This window comes from Amphiura filiformis, chromosome 2 (genome assembly GCF_039555335.1).
Source record: "Amphiura filiformis chromosome 2, Afil_fr2py, whole genome shotgun sequence".
NCBI classification, from domain to species: domain Eukaryota; kingdom Metazoa; phylum Echinodermata; class Ophiuroidea; order Amphilepidida; family Amphiuridae; genus Amphiura; species Amphiura filiformis.
The window spans coordinates 54959080-54971598 of NC_092629.1; the positions used below are offsets into that span (position 1 = coordinate 54959080).

The 12519-nt window shown below is 38.9% G+C and overlaps 1 protein-coding gene across 1 annotated transcript; it reads right to left on the bottom strand.

The window, feature by feature from the left end:
- Nucleotides 1–1815: 1815 nt before the first annotated feature.
- On the bottom strand, nucleotides 1816–12165 carry LOC140146402 (uncharacterized). The gene is given in 3 exon segments (XM_072168236.1): nucleotides 1816–3091; nucleotides 4460–5526; nucleotides 5528–12165. Coding segments are annotated over 3 exon segments (8205 nt in total). The 5' UTR covers nucleotides 12154–12165; the 3' UTR covers nucleotides 1816–2579.
- Between the last annotated feature and the right edge of the window lie 354 nt (nucleotides 12166–12519).

Below are 12519 nucleotides of genomic sequence, written 5' to 3' on the forward strand. Positions count from 1 at the left end.
TCAAATATGAAAAAACAGTTAAAATTGTGTATTTTGTTTAAAATAGTAGCTACTGATGTAATAAGTAGTAGAAACAATACGCAACGCGTGTTGGTACGGTGGAGAGTGAGTTTCTTTCGATCTCGAGTCGGACTTTTTGTACTGTCAGTATCAAAAGTCCAGAATCATGCAAATGCTTTATTTTGTCTAAAATACACGGCTTTCGACCGAACCACTAGCAGGCTATGTTAGCACATCTATGCCAATTACAAAGGTACCAAAATCTGAATTTTGATGATTTTTACGATCGTCGGGATCACTGAATGGGCCTTTAAGCACTTCCCACCACGCCACTGTGTTGACTTGCGGTTAGCACAGCTGTGTGAGTGAACATGACACCACTGCTCGCACATTGCATTGACGGGCATGGTTAAATTCGAATTTGGACTGATATATTTACAATAAAAACGCATTCAAAATGCTAGTCGATTTCACATTTTATATTACCTACAGAAGGTGTGAATCCTTTATGCATACATCGCTTTTGTTCTGAAATCGACCAAGTAATAATGACACACGCACAATTCTTAAACAACATCTTTTGCACAGAATTCAATGGGATTTGAAAAGTAAAGTAGCAGTTGAAACTCTAGTGATAACACGTTTGCAGTGCATGATGGGGCTTCCTTAAATCATCCTCTGCTGTTACTGACTGCCCGTAAAGCACGTTTTTGTAAAATGTGAAGCTTATTTTTACCAACACTACTCCAGGCAGTAATACCATAATTAATAGCCTATATGAAAGAGCCAGTGTATATATTATAAAGGGTTAAAAGTGCTGTTTCAGGAAAATACCTTTTGACCTTATACAATATTCCTATGCTTCTTGAACATTTTTTCGCAAGTTCATCAATAATGATTCTTCCAGGTCAGATTTTGATCAACAGTATACACCCAAAAATTCTGCGTTATTAAGTGAAAGTTTGAAGTTGTCATTAACTTGATTAGTTTTATAACGAGTTCAAAATAGCATATAATTAGGGTTTTTTTAAGATTAAGAGAAAGTTTATTTGACTTCAACCATGTGTTTAATTTACTTAGACCATTACTCAAAATATTATCAAGTGTTTCAATATGTTGGTGTGATGTAAAAGCACGTGTGTCATCTGCATAGAGAATAACATAATCGGTTATTGAATTTGGAATGTCATTAATATATATTGTGAAACCTAGAGGTCCTAAAATTGAACCTTGTGGCATTCCAGAATCAATTTGTTTTGTTGCAGATGTATGACTGTTATAGTCAATAATCTGTTTTCTGTTAGTGAAGTAATCTTTAAACCAATCCAAGAAAGTTGATGTAAGTCTATAATGTGCCATTTTATGCAAATGTTCAGCATTCGACTGGACTAATACCGTAGAACCATATAAGGTTATAATAGAACCTGTCGTATAAAGGCCATTGTGATTAATAGAAAATATATCACTTCCAAGTTTAGAGCAGCGGGTACTGCTTATTTAATGCTTGTACACGAAGTATAGGTTAATACATGCGTATCACTTGTTGGGAGTGAAATTATACAAAATAATGCACGCGTGCATTAGACGCATCAACATCTCAGTACAAGTGCATTATTTTGTACAATTTCTCGAGCAACAAGTGATACGCATTTATTAATCTATTTCAGACATGAGAAAAAAATCCGTTGTTTTTTGCTATTTTTATAACAAAGTGTTACTAAAAATGTTGGAAAATGTACTTAAAGTAATCAAATATAAATCCATCAACCCGCAAGAAAAATGAACGCGTGCAATTGAACAACATGGTTCCCGCTATCTAAGAGTGTATGAAAGGGAAATAATTACCGGTATTAATGTATTTCCAAAAGTTTAAACTGACTTTCAGCACAAAAATTCATTAACCTTGAATTTTCGATGTGTGCCAAAACTTGCCAATGATCAACAAAAGGGTAAGTCCATCACAACATCTTAGGACTTCTTCTGATGAAGATGTGTGTCGCACATCGAAAATTCAAGGTTAGTGAATTTTTGTGCTGAAAGTCAGTTTAAACTTTTGGAAATTGTTTATCACCAGCACGTATGAACTTACATTTGGGTATTAATGTAGCTACCTTTGTTCATTGAACTGGAGTTAACGCCATAAGTATTAATCATGTATTAGCTAATATTGTATATACATTTTTGTATCATTAAGCAGGGAGGTACATGACGTTAGTTAGACACTCCGCTAGTCCGAATATTGCATTCACTCCGCTATGATTCGACACGTCGACGTCTTGAATCTTGACTACACAAAATGTCTTTACTTAATAGAGGTCCGTCAGTTTGAAAATGAAAAACACTGGGCTAGTTTTAAAGAAAACCACATTAGTTAGTCCGACAATTAATTTCAAGTTGTTTATTAATCGAACTAGCGTTTCGGACTAGCGAAGTCTATTCAGATCAGTCGAACTAGTGTCGTGACAGACTAACGTGTGCACCTCAAACAGGATACCCCAACCGCGCCAATGCACTGTTTTCTTTTTTATTGGCACGTATCGTGGAAACTCTATATCCTACTTTATTTAATTATCAACACTTCAGGCAATGAGTATTGCACACCCATCATTATTTAGGGTAGATCGGACAAGATGGCCATCACTAATATACGATGCAACAGCAACGCTAATATCAGAAGATACAACATGAAGAAACAATGGTGATACCCCAAGATTGACAAGGTTGCTCCATGTACTTTCACGTGTGCGCAAAGCATTCAAAACAGAGCCGCCCCAGCCAAATACTCCTGTAGAGTCAAATTGACCAGAATATGCTTGCCAAAAAAGGCTGTTCAAGTTGGAATATGAGGTTTGTGGATTAATCAATCTTGCTACCACAATGTTATTTCCATAGTGACGGAAAAGGTTACAAAATGTAAAGCCTTCCATAGCGTGTTTTTCAGATCCTGAAACGTCATCATAGACCACGGCCACCCAGTAAACGCCCGTGTACTTATCACGTAGATAATTTCTGAGATGAATTGACAGATCAAGGTGGCTGAGATGAGCGTTGACACGACTTTCTCTATCAATGTCAGTCTTCCACAACTCCCCTGACAAAATGAGACAAAATATCCATGAGTGTCAATGTATGATGAGTTAGTTTATTCATTATATTCAACAAAAATAACGCAAATCTAATCAAGCACTAATGAATGCTCTCTACTAACGTTAACACAGTATCTGTACTCTTTAAGGGATGAAATCAAAATTCGACCGGCGGTTGACCACCTGTTCCGTTCGGTTTCTATTGTTCTAATCAATGGAAACCGGACGGAAGCGGCGATCAACCGCCGGTCGAGTTTTGATTTCATCCCTTATAAACTTAAGAATATCAGCTACTCGGGCTCTCCCAAAACAAAAACAGACTAATAGACTGGGTTAACTGCATTGGGTGAATCACATCACGTTAGGCATACAGGGATGCTAATGGGCTCTAATGGGTCGGGGTTTATTTTCACAAGCAGCTACAAGCCATGGGTCCATTATTAGTAGGACATAAATATTAAGGTTCCGCGTGACACTTTCTCTAGACTTTAGGTTTGAGAGTTGATTTAGGTTGTCAGATAGATAATAAACAAATCTAGCTTAGGTATCTCTTTTCAAAGTGCTGTCAATTTTGCTAGGGGTCAAAATGGGGTCAAATGGGGGTCAAAATTTCAAAATGTGTTTTGGGCTGGAATTACCCGTATAACTGCAATGTTGGCGGCCACATTAAAATTACAGGGTCAAGACAGTCATGTAAGTTTTCAGAAGTTGTTTATTGAATTTGTCATGTCAGAAAACTTATGATTTGACACCAAAATCGGGCAATCTTAACGGTATTTATACATTTGACCTTTTACCAAAAAGATCGTTGACTTTTCAACATTTCTGGTCATATCAGGCTACCGCAATGTTGGAGTTAGGGCAAAAAATATATTTTGGATTTTGGCATACATTTCAAAAAGATTGGAGCATTTTGAAATTTTGACCCCCATTTGGTCCGTATCAAAAATTGCCAGCACTTGGAAAATGATACCCGTGCTAGATTCTGACAAACTAAATCAATTTCTAAAACCTAATTCTAGAGAAAGTGCCACGGAACCTTTTTATTTATCTCCTACTATAGCGACAGAAAATCGAAGACATGTCACTGAGTCAAAAATATGGTTGTATTTTGAAAAAAATTGAAGCAAAATCCCAAAGCAATCCTGAAACTATAGAACCAAACCAAATCCGTTTACATGCACCACTCGGTTTAGTCTGTATATCCTTCACGAGTCAGTAATTTAGATATTGTTTTTATTGTGTCTCTAAATGTAATGATGAGTAGTATATAAAAGTACAATGATGCAAGGAATCCAACTAGCATAACAGATTCCTGCAAAAATTATCAGTGTTTGACTCGAGTAACTACAGACTATAGCTGGTGTACTTACCATCACAGTATGGGTGTTCTCCAGTCCATCCGCTGCTTGTACATGTTCTTGAACCATAACCAGCATTACAGGAAAAGGAGCATGTTTGTCCTTCAAGGGTGTAGGGACATCCATCTTGCCAATTGCCATTTTGGAGGAAAAGCTGATCGCATGTCTTTCTACAACTGATCCTATTATAGCACTGCCTGGTATTTGAGACTATTGCTATTACTGATGATTCCTGATCCCGCAACTCTGGCACGTCGTAGGCTGTCGTGATTGGAATTGCACTGTGGTAAGTGGATGCAGTGTATTCCCCATATCCAAGTCCGTGACAAACTCTGGTGGCAGCACGCAAATCATTGCTAGAAACGCATACGCTTTCAAAACTATCTCCTGAACTTATTGAGAGGATCCCTTCGTAGGAATTTGGTCCATTTGCGAGATCACACCGTCGATGACATTGGATCCTGATTCCATCAGAGTGTGATACGCTTACATAGTTTGCCATTATTTGCCGACATGCTTGAGGAAAGTGAACGGAGTCAACAGCTGTAGGCCTACTTTGCAAAGAAGGTATCGTATATCGCACTGTTCCCTCAACATATGTAATAAACTGATTCATGCTTACAATCTCCACAATTGGTTGGCAATGCCTCTGTGGTGGGTTCCAATCAGGGCCAGTACACGCAAGCTCTACTCTCTCCGGTTGATCTCGATTATCTCTGACATAGTAGCCTCTAGTGCATACTAACTCAACCACATCACCTGTCACATACCTGGGATGAATGATAGAGTATGATCCGTGTGACTGTGGAAGTAACTCTGGACACTCCAATCGTACACATGAAACTTCATCTGTTGGAGACCAAACTGCTTCAGTAGTAGTTTTAACGCAGTGTCTTAATACTGGACCTTGATGATCATATCCAGTGAAGCAGGAGTACGAAACCGTTTCGCCAACATAAGCTATACTGGTGTTCAATTCGCCATTGTGTGGGACTGTCAGAGAAGTGCAGCGTGGTTTTTCATGACAACTTTGAATTTCAGGAGACCACATCTGTTGCAGACAAGTGCTGTTAAAGCTTCCCATATGCACACTTCCACGTGAGAGTGTCTCCATGTCTGGAAATAATTCTATCAGTAATAATTTCAGTATTGGCAACGGTTGGTAACGTGCAGATTGTAAGGCTGCAGTGAGGAAAAGGCATACGAATCGAAGATAAACTGTCGTTGCATATCACATGGTTCGTTCCCACCAATGCATAACCAGCCTCACAGCTGACCATTGCAACAATTTGTCCAAGTTCATTTCGTGCTAGATCCTCTACTTGCATGTGCGCCGGCAAATTGATTAGATTTGTACAAGCATTCTCAGCTGTTCTCATTGCAGTCTGTGAAGGATGACTGGTTTTGTTGTAGACTAAAGAACTAACAGCAATGAAATATTCTGTTTCAGGGATCAAGTTGTAAACAGAGATTGCTGTGCTGTTTGTGATATGTTCACGATTCTCTGTGTTTTGCTCGTCACTCCATATTCTTACAATGTATTCATAGTCATCAACTAAAGGGTCGGTTAGCGGGTCAGGTGAGTTCCAGCGTATAATAAACCCATTGCTCAATGAACTAACTTCTAAATCATTTGTTGGATTTGGCTGTATAATGTTGTAAACCAAAGGTGAAATGGCAACACTCAGCTCACATGAGCTCAGGATCAATGTAAAACTATGAATTGATCCTGCCGACAAATCATTAATTCTGATGTATTCGGGTGGTGGTAGATGTAGTAAATGGTAGGTAGAAGAATTGTGATCAATATGGACATATTGAAGAGTGAATGTTTCTTCATTAGGTAAACTCACATGATGCAATGAACTAACATTAATATTTAATGTTATACTATTTCCTGAAACACTGGCACTGTTCAGCAGTCTTCCACTGCGTACCAAAGCAATCATGGGTCCCAACTGTTTGCCGCTCTCATTGAAGTCTGCAGGATTCACGAATCCATCAAGGAAAGAGAATGCTAAATGTCGATAAGTGCTATTTCGCAACCAGAATGGGAGAGTTATCATCAGAAAGTCCTCCCCTAGAGATATCCTAGCAACTGCTTCAGTAGAATTTACATCATCAAAAATAACATTTAGCTGCAAATCTTCACCATAAAAGTAGTAGCAGATATATTCAGATGAAGTTTGATTCATGAGTATCAAATCAAGTTCCTCGTCTGTAGCAAAGTTATTGATCGCTTTGTGTCCAAACGCATTGTCCAGCTGATATATATCTGAACCAATTCCTCCTTGAAGTACATCGTCTCCTCCTGCTGGACAAATGAAATCATCACCACCATACCCTCGAATGATGTTATCGTCATCATTTCCAATCAAGAAATCGTCATATTCTGACCCCAGAATGTTGTGAATGTCTTCATAGGAGTCACCTTCAGCATCAGCATCCCATCCTAGACCTATTTGTAGATTAATTGTTACTCCAGTAAAGTTGTAGCCACTAAAGACCACTGTATTTGAGCCAGCACCACCTCTAATGATATCTGCTCCTTTACCACCATAAAACACATCATTGTCTGAACCACCGTCAAGATAATCATTGCCTTCGCCTCCGTAGATTACATCGTTTCCTGGACCTCCATATATGGAATCATCTCCACCAAAGCCAATCAAATCTTCTCCACGTGGACCACCAACTATAGTGTCATTATTTTGTCCTCCAATAATCTTTGTCGTGTTCTGGCCACCTTCAATGTAATTTTCTGCAATTTTGGAGCCAAGAAGTATCCAAGCGTTGGAAAAAATCGAGTTTTTGTCAGCAGATAGCACCTGACTGAAGCTTGAGAGCCCATAGTCCACGATAATAACCTCTACATATGGATACTCTTCACTAAATTTGAACAAAACACCGTCAATACTATGAACTAGTAAGTGTTGATAGTATATGCCTGCATAGTAGTTGATTACAGTTACCCTGACCGAGTCGTTTCTAGAAAGAGATGTTAGAATGACATCATTTCCATTGCGGAAGATTTGAATATCATGAAAGATAACATCAAATTTTAGATGATCGAGTTCTTTATCTTCAGCAAAGTTTTCAATTGTATTGAATACTCCATATTTATGCCCCATTACATAAGTATCGGTTCCATTTTTGCCTTTTAAGGTTTGATATCCGAATGGATTACCTGGTCCTGGATCGATGTAATTGTTTAGACTGTTTCCAATAATGGAATAACTGCATGCATTAGTTTTTGCAATGAAGCGTTCACATTTTGAGTATAGTGGTATGGTCAGATCCATAACACGTAGCTCTCCATCACAGTCTTCATCTGTCTCAATTTGATACGGAAATAGTTGGCCTTGAGATAAAACTAATTCTGATGTATCCTGTGGTGGTAGGGTGGCAATTTTGTCTGATGTTTTAACAATGAGATGGCGATACTTTGACGAATGAAACCATTCCTTCAGACGTACATCGAAATATCTATTACTCAGATTACATCTAATGATCATGTCGGATGGTTCAACAAACAGTAGGTTTATATTAGAACTGGAACAGAACAAAAGCATCATATCAAAATCCTCACTTTCATCAATGTTCCATATGGCTGCGGAATCACATGTTTCATGAATCACATAGGTGTCCTTTCCACCATTACCTTGAAGAAAGTCTGAACCGCCAGAGCAACTGAGGAAGTTACCAAGTGCGTTACCAATGAGTATGTCATCGTTGGTAGAATCAAGAACAACTTTCACTTCATCTGCTAGTTCTGCGCTAACAGTGGTGTTTGCATTGTCACTAACGTTCTGTAGATCGAGTTTCACCCCATATTTGTACTCACTTAAATCTATGCTGAGAGGATGATTTCTAGGACTTCCATCAACATCTTCCCGTACCACAAATCGTATATTGTCAGCAGCGACAAAGACTACATGTTGAAACTCAGCACCTTTAAACCAAGAGTGCAGTACAGCTTGTGTAGTATCACGGTTACTAGAATCAAACATGATCAAATCAGATAGCTTTCTCTCCACCATAATATCTTCATATGAAATTCCAAAGATAAGTGTATCTTCCTCTTGGTCAGTGGCATGATTGTATATTATATCAATTCCACTGCCTCTTTTCACAAGATATATATCTGATCCATTTCCACCTGTAATCCGATCATTTCCAAGTCCACCATTCAGAATATTAGGCTTCTCATTCCCAGTTATGATGTCAGAAAAGTTTGACCCAGTGACTTGCTTCACCTCTAGTAGGGTTCCATTGAGTATCACGGTTTCAGATGAAGTACTGCTGGACTTATCCACAGATACCGGATCACAGCTGATTTGATACTGGGAACCAATCAGCTCACTCTTCATGACTTCAATCACAACTCCATCCATAGTAACCAGATAGATGTGCCGATGAAATTGTTCATTACCATGAACAAACCAGTTCTTTATCTTAATAGCTGCACTGATATCCCGACAGTAGCTGACAAGAAGATCCCATTCATTTCTCTGACACGTAATGGCATCATGGCTGACATTTAAGTAGAGGGTGTCCATTTCCTGATCATGAGCAAAGTTATTGATGATTGCTTTTCCTCCGTTGGCATGAATGTAGTATACATCATTATCATCACCTCCGGACACACGAGATGTTTGTGGTCCTAGAAAGAATCGGTCATCTCCTCTTCTACCATATAGATCGTAATGATAACTGTTTAAATGCACTGAAAATTCTCTGGAACTTGGACAAGCTTCTTGTGTTTGCAAGGTGCGGATCTGTCTGACTTTGCTATTTCTTGGTGACCTTTTTCGTTTCTTGCCACCCTGTATTGCATAAAAGTTATTGTTGCCAGAGTTGCCTGTGTATACACCGTACTGAGAAGATTGATGAGCTACAAAGTCATCAATGATGTCAAAGCCCTTCACAGGAATGAACAGCCATAATTTGGCTTCTTTATGGATGTAATGAGGATGTGCTACTTCACCAACTCCTAACACGATATCACTCACTGGACGGCCAAAAGAGAAGGTTTTCACAACTCGAGTTGGAATCCCGGTCTCTGTTGGTACTTCAGGCAATTCCACGGTAAATGTTCCATTTTCATTTAACTTAACTGTCAAGAAACCACCGAATTGAGACAGTATACCTGCTGTAAAGTCAACAGTTCCAACCTGTTCTCCAGTGTCATCCATTCCTTGGAATGTCACATTAAAGTAACTAGCAGGATTTGACAGGTTTGTCAAAAGCTCTCTGTCATGTTCTTGCTGTCTATGTAGTCCTTTGAGTTGCTGAATAAGTACGAGTGTAAAGAAATCCACGACACCCTCATCAAATCCTTTCAAGAATGCACCGAGCTGTTCTCCAAAACTTTTGCCTTTCACTTGAGATAGTTCATCTTTTATGTTTAGATAAAAGTTGTCAATAGATATCCGTACGATGGTTAGACCAAGAATCAATGGTTCTAAGAAAGGTGTTAGTTCAGGTTGGGCGGTTTCGATTAGTGTCAAGACTGTGGTATCCACATCAAGAACGAGATGTATGATTTTAAGAGCTTCGGGAGTGGCACTGTTTTTATCCGTAAGATCTTTGATATCCTCAGAAATGAAATATGCATCAAATGCAAGTCCAACAAATGGCACGTCTCCAGCTAGTCTTCCCAGCACTTTACTGGTTGACTCACCTAATGCCTTTGCACCAAGTTCAGACATTCTTTCAATAGTTTTCTCTAAACCAATCTTGTCGGCAGCAAGTACAATAGTTTTACGAAGAGCCTGCTTTGACACTTTAGCAACAACATCATTTACTCCTGTCAGACCACCGAGGGCATGCGTTGCCTGGATGGCAGAAAATGCTGCTCTACCATACTCTTCCTGTGAGAAGTACTGAATGCTTGCAAGAATACCCACTGCTACGCCATAGCCTCCAAGTGCTTTTCCAGTAGTTTCTGTTCCCTTTAGTAAGCCAGATTCCTTTAGATTAGACAGGCGTTCTTCTATATGTCCAGGTGTAGACAACTTTTCTGGATCAACTTTGATTTCATGTCTGATTTTCCTTCCATCTTCATCGATGGTTTCAAAGGAGAGAATCTTTCCTTTCCATTCCATTGAGTCATCTAAGACCTTCAGTCTCTTTAGTGTGCAGGACCCATCCCTTTTCCTTCGTCTCTTACAAGAGCTGTCTTTTAAAGCATCTGCTACCATTTCTTCCACCCCAGATTTTTCACCATCACCAGCTGCAACATCTTTAGGATCCAGGCGCGCTCTTTTTTTCGGTGGATGAGTACTTTCTATTTCGCTGTCAGATGATGATAGCTCATCAAACTTGTCACCTAGATCAAATAGCGCCAATCGCCCTTTTTGAGTACCTCCAACATCCTGGAGAGGAAAACGTTCAGTAAATTCCTTTCGAAATGTACTTTTTTTCTTCGATATTCCTTTTAAAATGTCCCGTACAACTTTATCTGATCCTGGAATCCGACCGTTCTTTGGTTTATATCCATTTACTCCTTTCTGCCATGACTCACCGACTAAATTGAAATCTTTGTAAACTGTTTCTGCAGTTTCAACAAGAGCATTCTTGAAATCCCCAGGAAGATCTATTTTTGTTGGTAGAAGAGCAAGAATGGTCGACGTTTTATGGTCCAGACGCTTTGCAGCTTCTCTAAGTGGTTCATTCAACAGCTTTTCTTTCAACTTCCTGGATTGATCATCATTTAAATGTAATGATTCTTCATGATCTTTCAGTACTTTTGTAATATGCTCCTCCCATTTTTCTTTAGTTTCTGCAGTTACAACTAGAGCATTCTTGAAATCCTCAGGAAGCTTTGGGTCGGTTGGTAGAAGAGCAAGAAACTCCTCACGTGTCGACGTTGAATGGTCCAGACGGCTTACAGCTTCTCTAAAGTGTTCATTCAATAGATTTTCTTCCAACTTCTTGGATTGATCCTCGTCTAAATGTAATGAATCTTCATATTCTTTTAGTATATCTGTAATACGCTTCTCCCATTCTTTTTCAAAAGGCTCGATCAATTTTGTCACTTCATCCATTAGGTTTTTAAGTTCACCGAAGCTCTCGTCTGTTGGCCTGGCCGCTTCTGCAACTTGCGTGACTATCATAAATTCTCGCATCGTCTCTCTGAGGCTTTCATCTTTCAATTCAGCTACAGCCGCCCATGATGGCTGATTATTCAGAGGTTGTCTTGAAGACTGCAGCATACTTTCCGCAATCTTGGTTGCATCAGTAGTCTTACCATCTAATATCTTATAGTAATTTGAATATGTGTTTAACTGACCGCCATCCTCAGGGCGAATAACAATATTCGTCTTTCCAAAATGAATTAGCGAAATTCGGAACCGAAACATCTCACCTCCAATATCCATTTCAATCAATCTGTGTTTTGCATCGTCGTGGATAAACTTCCAGTTTTGAAGCATGTAAAATATTTCTTTTACTTTCATCTTTTTTACATTTTCTCCTACAAATGTATATTTCTCTAGTTTTGTTCCAGTGTCTGTTGTAACAGTACCTACTGTAATTTCCTTCTTGCTGACTAAATCGTTCCATATCTCCAAGTATTTCTGCTGTTTTTGATTGGCTTCCTTGGTTATCTTAAGCAGATCTATACCACTGGTTACATTGTCAAAGAAAAATACCGCAATGACCAATATCACTATCAGCGACAGTGATCTGTTGACGACAGGCATGATGGCGGGATGAGTACTCTGTTGAAATGAAAAATAAACAGTGCAACTGTAAGTTAAATGGATCAATCAATCAATCAGTCAATCAATCAATCAATCAATCTATCTATCAATCAATCAATCCATCCATCCATTCATTCACCCACCCATACATCCATACGTCCATCCATCCATCCATCCACCCACCCAACCATCCACCCATAAATCTTTGGTGTTGTTCTACGATGTTTTAATTGACATAAATTATACACTGACGTTTCGTACAAAAGTACTTTATCAGTGTATAATTTATGTCAATTAAAACATCGTAGAACAACACCAATTTGTTCAATTACTTGTCACTTTTACCATGTGATGTTACGTGGGAAT